The sequence below is a fragment of the Anolis carolinensis genome, chromosome 4, assembly GCF_035594765.1.
Source record: "Anolis carolinensis isolate JA03-04 chromosome 4, rAnoCar3.1.pri, whole genome shotgun sequence".
Lineage (NCBI taxonomy): Eukaryota > Metazoa > Chordata > Lepidosauria > Squamata > Dactyloidae > Anolis > Anolis carolinensis.
In genome coordinates this window covers 243227866-243236998 of record NC_085844.1, presented here as the reverse complement: position 1 = coordinate 243236998, position 9133 = coordinate 243227866, and the positions used below count along the sequence as shown (strand labels likewise).

General features: G+C 44.0%; 1 protein-coding gene across 2 annotated transcripts in view; it reads left to right on the top strand.

Annotated features, from left to right (window-relative positions):
- Positions 1-484: 484 nt before the first annotated feature.
- nkain4 (sodium/potassium transporting ATPase interacting 4) overlaps positions 485-9133 on the top strand; it is a 139520-nt gene continuing 130871 nt past the window's right edge. The window contains exon 1 of one of the 2 annotated variants that reach the window (XM_062979034.1): positions 485-781. In XM_062979034.1, coding sequence (XP_062835104.1) covers positions 728-781 — 54 coding nt within the window. In that variant the 5' untranslated portion in view covers positions 485-727. The remainder of the gene's footprint in view (positions 782-9133) is intronic. The other variant, XM_016993471.2, reaches the window with a different exon arrangement.

Below are 9133 nucleotides of genomic sequence, written 5' to 3'. Positions count from 1 at the left end.
TAGGTACCGCGCTGGTGGGAAGGTAACGGCGCTCCATGCAATCATGCCACATGACCTTGGAGGAGTCTATGGACAACGCCGGCTCTTCGGCTTAGAAATGGAGATGAGCACCAACCCCCAGAGTCGGTCACGATTAGACTTAACATCAAGGGAAACCTTTACCTTTACCTACTAGGGCTTTAATTGTGCTTCTTTTTTTACTTAGGTGATGACTTGAGTTATTACGTAGATATCTATCAGTGTGTGTAGGTTTTCTGTAAACTGTGTGGCCCAATTGTTGCTAGGCTGTTAGGAATCGTAGGAGGTGAAGTCCAAAACACCTGGAGGGCCAAGGTTTGCCCATGCCTGATCCTGGACTCATTGAAGCTCTCCCAGGAAGGTGGGGACCACGTTGAGCTGCATTGCCCTTTTAAGAAAGGATATTTCTCCCCCTCCCCTCTCTCGTTCCCCTCCCCCCCCCCCCCCCCAATCCGAGGTAGAGCTTTTCTTCTTGGGGACTCTTTTCACAAAGCGCCGAACTGAGCGCTTTTCTCCGGTCTGGCGGTGGGGCTTTCTAAGGTCGCTTGTCCTCAGGCGGGCAGGCAGGAGGGTCGACCCCAGGGGCGCTGAGAGCGAGGCAAGGATGCTTTCCGGAGGGAGCGCCCGGTGAAGCAGCCGCCTCACTGCCGTCCAGGGCGAGAGGGCGAGGGGCGAGAGGGCTGGGGTCCGGCCACGAGTTTCGGGAAGGATGGGATGTTGCACCGGGCGCTGCACTTTGATTCTCCTCTGCACTTTACAGCTGGTAAGTCTTTCGAAGAAGATTCTTGTTTTGTTTTGAGGGAATGGTACTCCTTTTGGGGCTCATAGGGGTGGAAAACTCGCCTATTCCACCTTTTGAATACCTTTTAAAGGTAAGGAACCCGAGTTGAAGTCAATTGGAGTTGAGTTTAGATAGAATTTCTGCCCTTCTGTTGAAACCAGGAGCTGGACTGAGACCAGGGGCGCATCTACACGGCAGAAGAAATGCATTGGGTTGCTGTGAGTTTTGACCATGTTCTAGAAGCAGTCTGTCCTGACGTTTCGCTCACATCTATGGCAGGGATTCTCAGAGGTTGTGAGGTCTTTTGGAAACTAGGCAAGTGGGATTCATAGATCTGTGGAACAATGTCCAGGGTGGGAGAAAAAACTCTTGTCTATTGGAGGAAATAGGAGCCTCCGGTGGCTCAGTGTGTTAAAGCAGGCTGAACTTGCAGACCGAAAGGTCCCAGGTTCAAATTCGAGGAGCGGAGTGAGCGCCCACTGTTAAGCTCCAGATTCTGCCAGCCTAGCAGTTCGAAAACATGCAAATGTGAGTAGATCAATAGGTACCGCTCCAGCGGGAAGGTAACGGCGTTCCATGCAGTCATGCCGGCCACATGACTATGGAGATGTCTGCGGACAATGCTGGCTCTTCAGCTTAGAAATGGGGATAAGCACCAACCCCAGAGTCAGACACGACTACACTTAATGTCAGGGGGAAACCCTTACCTTTTACTATTGGAGGAAAGTGTGAATGTTGCAATTATTCACCTTAATTAGCATTGAAAAGCCTTGCAACTTCAAAGCCTGGTTGAGTCCTGCCTGGGGGGATCCTTTGTTGGGAGGTGTTAGCTGGCCCTGATTGAAAACGGGGGAATTCCAGACATGAAACAATCAGAGACCAATTGAGGTAAACGGGGCCGATTGGTCCTGATCAGCCTTTCTTGTTGGCTAGCCAGGGTTCTGTAGGGATTGGTGTGTTGAACTATGGTCCGTCTACACCAGGCATGGGCGAGCTTCAGCTCTCCAGGTGTTTTGGATTTCAACCCCAGCATTCCTACTGGCTGTTAAGAATTATGGGAGTTGAAGTCCAAAATACCTGGAGGGTCCAAGTTTGCCCATGCCTGATCTGCACTGTAGAATAAATGCAGTTTGGCTCCAGTTTAACTGCAGTGGCTTAATGCCAAATAATTGAAGAAGATGTCATTTACTGAAGTTCCAGCACTATTTGGCAGAGAAGGCTAGACTACAGCTCTCATGATTCCATAGCACTGAGATGTGGCAGTTAAAGTGGTGTCAAACTGTATTTATTCTACAGTGTAGATACATTCTGGGACACTGGAAGACCAGTGGGATCCATTCTAAACCCTATGCAAGTCACACTCTCTCAGCCTTGGAGGAAGGCAATGGCAAATTTCATCAGGAGAAAACCCTATAAAAGAGCCACCTTAGGAGTTGCCATAAGTCCAAAATAAATGGGACCAAAAACAAGCTGGTCCCATTTATTCCAATGGGTTGCTTCTAATTACGGCTCCTATAGGGTTGAATGTTCTGGATTGAGTCCCAGTCCATCTTCAAGTCTATCTCCAGTGGTACCTGAAGGACTTTTCACAAAACATATCTGAAGTTTCAGAACTGGCTCTGTCTTCAGAGGAATCTCTGAATGTTGTCTCCAGCCCAGTTTCTGTGGTTTATTTTGGCTGGGTGCTATCCTTCATTCCCTTTCCCCCAAAGGCATGGAAAATAATTAAAATGATTAATAGTCATATTCAAATGGTTAATACTGATGCTATTCTTGGACTCGCTTCTTTTGTCTGACATTTACTTAACCAACCTCTTGCAATCCATACAGAGAGTTGTAGTGTCCTGGTTTCATTAAACTACATCTCACCCCCACCCACCTTGGTTGCTGTCACTCTCTTTGCCAAAAAGGTAATCTGGGCTAATACTGGAATCAGAACAAGCTTTCCTGGAGCATGCCAGCTCTCTGTGACTAGTTTTTGGCTTGTGCTTGTGCGTGCATGGTCACACTCACTCCAAGTGGATTAGTTATTTGTAAAACCACCTTTCTTTGGGTTCCCTTTACAAAGCAATAAAGTAAAAAAGCAGATTTCCACCTCCTGCCTGCTTCTTTTCAAGACATCCATAGGGTGAAGCAGAGAGTCTAAAACCAGATGAGCAAATGTCTGAGGATGGAGCCAGGTGTCACAGTGGGATTCTAGAGAAATTGAACCCAAAATTTCAGTTACATAACAGGAGATCATCACCATCATCATCAATAGCCCTTCTAATTGCAATACTTTTAACACTCATGATGTTTTGGACTAAAACTCTCAGTTGAGGTGGAAAATGAAGGGACCTGAGGCTGTTAGGAATTGTGGGAGTTGTAGTCCGAAACACCTGGAGGGCTGAAGTTTGCCCATGCCTGATCTATACTGTAGAATCAATGCAGTTTAAGTTCACTCTAACAGCCATGGATCAATGATGTGTAATTCTAGGATTTGTAGGTTAGTGAGGAACCATCTATCTTTGGAAGAGAAGACTAAAGGCTATCTAAATCTACAGCACTCTTTGAGTCAAGATAGTTGAAATGGTGTCAGATTGCATTAATTCTGCAGTGTAGATGCATGCCTGAAGGCTAACTAATTCCTGGTACATGTCACTGAAATTCAGTGATAATCTTTTGCGTTACATTTTCCTTTGTCTGCTTACAAAAGAGGAAGAGAACTGTGCAACCAAAAAATAATTATTTAGGGTTGTTGTTTTTTTTTTGCACACACACCCTGTACACAGAATTTTCACACACATGTTCCAGCAAACTGCGATCTGTGACAGTAAAAATCACATGCATTTTTGAAGTCATTCCCAATCTTGCAAATAGCTCCAGAGAAACCCTAACTTTTAAAGAGTGTGGTCATGACTATATCCCCAGCCATCCAACCACTTGGCATCCATGGGATCCCAGGTTTTGGATAACCACAACCTCAGCACTTTGTGATCCATTCTGTTTGAATATGTGGCTCCAAGAGAACATTCTGCACCTTCCTGCACCAAACAAGACAATGCAATAGAGGGAAATTAAGCCTGAGCCCCAAAGGAAAGGTGGAGCAAGCAGTCAAGGGCTCCAAAACAAAAGACATCTCCCTTGCCAAATTCCTTCCTGAATGCTTAGCCTTTGGCAGGGTTGCAACTCTAGGGAGGGGGCAAAAGGAAGGCATGTCTGTCCGCTTTTGGTAATTCCATGGATTTCATAAAGTTCTTAAGTCAACAAATAGAGCCAGTTCCTGCCTCAGATTTTCATTGGAGGTCTCCCATCCAAGTACTAACCAGGACTGACCCTGCTTAGCTTCCAAGAACAGACAGGATCTGGTACTTTTAGGGTATTGTTTTAGCGCAGGCATGGACAAACTTCAGCCCTCCAGGTGTTTTGGACTTCAACTCCCACAATTCCTAACAGCCGGTAGGCCGGTAGGCTGTTAGGAATTGTGGGAGTTGAAGTCCAAAACACCTGGAGGGCCCAAGTTTGCCCATGCCTGTTTTAGAGTATAATAATCCCAAAATAAAAAGATATAAATTCTGCTTCTCTAGATGAAATTTCCTTTTAGTCTGCAGGTTTACAGCATTTCCAGAGAGTGTGACACCTTTCAGAACTCTTCTTTCTTACAACTCTTCTATTTGTTGTGTTGGCACACCCCTTGGTCACTTTCCTTGGCCTTTTTGTTTGGATGCCTATACTGTGTTTTTTTAAATGCTGAACTGAAGTTTTAAAATACTGTTCTGTTAGAAATTGGGGGACTTAAGAAAAATGCCATTTTAGGGGTGCTGAATGCTTAAGTCAGGACAATGCCTTCATCTTGCCCTCCACCCCATAACTCCACCTCTGATCTTGGTGCATTATCTTTATTTAAATTTTTAATGTAATTGGTTATCACTTGTAGATGTATTTTTTTGGTTTCTCCCAGTGAGTCCCAAGCAATTAGATTTTTTTTTAAGTACAAGGGACGGTTAGGGTGGGAAAAGAATGGAAAATCCCCTGTTGCTCCATTTGTTTGGGAACAGGAGGAGCTTAGCTATTCAAGTTTGGTTTGAAACTGGAATTCAATGGCCAGCCAGCCCTCTTTCCCTTTTCTCTCCTTCCCTTTCTGCAGAGGGAGATTGTTGGAAGTCACACACATATTCACTGGAATAGTCATGATGTGAATAGCTGCCAAAGGTCATCATTTATATGGAGTAGGCTATAAGGGCTCTCTATTGAGTGTGTTAGTTCATTGGGTTCCCCCCTCTCCTCCTCCTTTTTTCTAAGGCTGCATGACATGTGTTTGGCCAGAGAAGCTGGGATCTTTGCCAGTTGGAAACAAACAGCTTAAAAGCCTTCTCAGCATTCAGGACTGAAAAGTACAGTTTAAGGCAGTGTTGGAGGGTTTTTGTTTTTTTTTAGGGGGAGGGCTGTGTGTCACAAATTCTTGTTTCTCTATTGTGCCAGGATGGGAGTTTTCTCTAGAAATAATATCTCCCCCCCTCCCTCGGGCTTCAGTCTACTTGCTGCTGGGTCACTGTGATAAACAAAGGTTTGGCTGTTTTTCTGCTGGTCTGTACATGGAGCTTTGCAGCTGGAGGTTCCCCTACATGTCATTTTCTAATGGGTGCCAGGGTCTTTCTCGCCTTAAAAGGGCAATGTGCTCCTTGCTGTTTTACTTCAAAACAGCTTTGTGTTTAAAGCAGACTTGGTAGGTCTTCAAGAAACATGACAGTACCTTCAAAACTGTTACAGTAGAGTCTCACTTATCCAACATAAACGGGCCGGCAGAATGTTGGATAAGCAAATATGTTGGATAATAAGGAGGCATTAAGGAAAAGCCTATTAAACATCAAATTAGGTTATGATTTTACAAATGAAGAACCAAAACATCATGTTAGACAACAAATTTGTCAGAAAAAGTAGTTCAATATGCAGTAATGCTATGTAGTAATTACTGTATTTATGAATTTAGCACCAAAATATCACGATATATTGAAAACATTGACTACAAAAATGCATTGGATAATCCAGAATGTTGGATAAGCGAGTGTTGGATAAGTGAGACTCTATTGTACTAGCTTTTATTTTAGCCAGTTTATTTTGACTAGTCAGTCTTAAAGGTGTTTTCTTCCCCTCCGTTCATTGAATGGCATGAGAGACAACAGTTAAATCTATCAGAAGAATTGGAAGATTACTTTTCTTTTGGGAAAAAAATGAATCATAAAATTAAAGGAGATACCCAAGGCCATCCAGTCCAACCCCATGCCATGCCGGAATATACAATCAAAGCCCTCCCAACAGAAGGTCATCCAGCCTATCTTTAAAAACCTCCAGAGAAGAAGGCTCAGCATGCCCTGATTGTTATACAGCTCTTACCAGGCCCGTAGCCAGGATTTTGATTTTTTTTTTTTGGGGGGGGGGCTGAGTCTGAGTGAGAGAGGATCTACCCTAGCAACCCTGTTGTATTGGTATCCCAATACCCCCATGCATATGGAATATATTGAGCATGGTGATCAGATCATGATATGTATTTATATTCCACCCTTGTCACCCCGAAGGAGACTCAGGGCAGATCACATTATACACATATAAGGCAAACATTCAATGCCATATAAACATAGAACAGAGACAGAGACAGACGCAGAGGCAATTTAAACCTTCTCCAGCTTCCAGCTTTCTGAGGGTATGCTTGATTCCGGTGACAGGGGGAGCAGCTGCTTCATCATCCACTGTGACGGCAACTTCCTCATTCCAACGGCAGCTGGATGATTCATATGGTGTCGTAAATTAGCCTCCCCACATATAAGTGATACCTAAATTTCCTACTTGATAGATGCAACTATCTTTCGGGTTGCTTAGGTCAACAACAAGCAAGGACTATTTTTTATTTTTTTAATTGTTGGGTGCTCACCCCGACATGAGTTGGTCTTGAACTCATGACCTCTTGGTCAGAGTGATTTATTGCAGCTGGCTGCTAACCAGCCCGCCCCCCAGCGCCGCCCCCCCCCCCCCCAGCTATGGGCCTGGCTCTTACCATTAGAAGTTCTTCCTAATGTTTAGGTGGGATATCTTTTCCTGAAGTTTGAACCCATTGCTCCTTTGTATCCTAGTCTCTATAGAGCAGAAAGCAAGCTTCCTCCCTCTTTAATAATACATCCTTTCAAATATTTAAACATGGCTATCATGTCCCTACTTAGTTGTCTCTCCTGCAAGCTAAACATACCCGACTCCCTAAGCCGTTCCTGATAGGGCTTGGCTTCCAGACCTTTGATCATTTCAGTCGTTCTTCTCTGGAGATGTTCCAGTTTGTCAATATCCTTCTTGAATTGCCGTGCCTAGAACAGGACTCAGTATTCCGGGTGAGGTTTGACCAAAGCAGAATAGAGTGGGATGCAGTCTAGACACTTTAATCTTTTTGATGCAGCTAAGAATTTCACTTTTTTTTGTTTGTTATTTTAGCCGCCCCATCATACGGTTGACTTATGTGTGGCCTGCTAAGACTCCTAGATCTCTTTCGCATGGACTATTCTCAAGCCAGGTGTTACCCAGCCTATATCTGTGCATTTCACCATACATTTTTTCCTTTTGTTACTTCATTTATTTTTACTGCCTTTCTTCATTTATTATTTTTGGCCCTGCTCTCTAACCTGTTACAGTCATTTTGGATTCTGAACCTGTCTTCAGGGATATTAGCTATCCTTCCCAGTTTGTTGACACCTGCAAATTTGATAAGCATTCCTTCAATTCATATATATATATATGGTTGCAAGGTCCCACTGAACTGTTCACCATATATATATATATATATATATATATATATATGGTGAACAGTTCAGTGGGACCTTGCAACCTATTTCAAAAGTGAATTGCCATTCCTGAACACTTCCTGAAAAAGATGGTTTACCATGTTGCAGGCAGAAAAAAGAGTCAAGGGGTTCCCAAAGAAGCACATGGTTCCCAGGGCCACATTCTTACTTTGAATAGGTTGCAAGTTGATGCAATTAGAGCCATCGTGGCATAGTGGTTTGCGTGCTGGACAAGGATGGTGGGAGACTAGAGTTCAAATCTCAGTTGAGTATAGAGACCCATGGGATGATCTTGGGGATGCCACACTTTCTCAGTTTCATGTAAAAGCAAAGGCACACCTCTGATGAACAAATCTTACCAAGAAAACTCTGTGATAATCTCATGTTAGGGTTGGCATAAGTTGTAATTTTTTTTTTCGTGTCAGGAGCAATTGGAGTTGCTTCTGGAGTGAGAGAATTGGCCGTCTGCAAGGACGTTGCCCAGGGGACGCCCGGATGTTTTTTTGATGTTTTTACCATCCTTGTGGGAGTCTTCTCTCATGTCCCCGCATGGAGCTGGAGCTGATAGAGGGAGCTCATCCACACTCTCCCCAGGTGGGATTCGAACCTGGCAGCTTTCAGGTCAGCAACCCAACCTTCAAGTCACTTAGTCCACTACGCCATCTGGGGGCTCGGTTGGAAATGACTTGAAGGTACACAACAACAAAGTTAATGTCAGAATAATAGGCAGGGTTGTTGTATGTCTTTTGGGCTGTGTGCCCATGTTCCAGAAGTATTCTCTCCTGACGTTTCACCCACATCTCTGGCAGGCATCCTCTGAGGATGCCTGCCATAGATGTGGGTGAAATGTCAGGAGAGAATACTTCTGGAACATGGCCACACAGCCCGAAAGACATACAACAACCCTGTGATCCCAGCCTTCGACAATACATAGAATAATAGGCCTTTGTAGGTTAAAGATCTACACCTCTGTTTCTTAATCAAATATTAATTGAAGTACTAAGTTTTCCAGTGCAGTTTTATGGTCTGCTTCTGGTGGAGGTGAAGTGTTCTCTCATGGAAAATATAGTCAGTCATACCTCACAACCTCTGAGGATGCCTGCCATAGATGTGGGTGAAACGTCAGGAGAGAATGCTTCTGGAACATGGCCACACAGCCCGAAAGACATACAACAACCCTATAGTCAGTCAGTCAGTCAGTCAGTCAGTAGCCTTTATTTCGGTCAACAAACCATTGGCTAGGATCAAGTTACAGTGCAATGATGGAATACAACATTTGAGTAATTTATGACATTGCATTTGGCTTATGCTTGATAACAAGTATCTCCAATCTCTATTGGTTATTTGAAAATATAGCCATTTTTAATTTGTGTTTTTTCATGTTCATGGGGTCCAGTGTTCCTAACCACAGCGAACGCAGAAGGATGGAAGTACGTGTGTGGTTAAACTTAACCACCCCACAAAATGGTGATGATAATGATACACCAAAGCAAAGCACATTCCTTGCAGAGTTTCATGGTCTGTCTACATT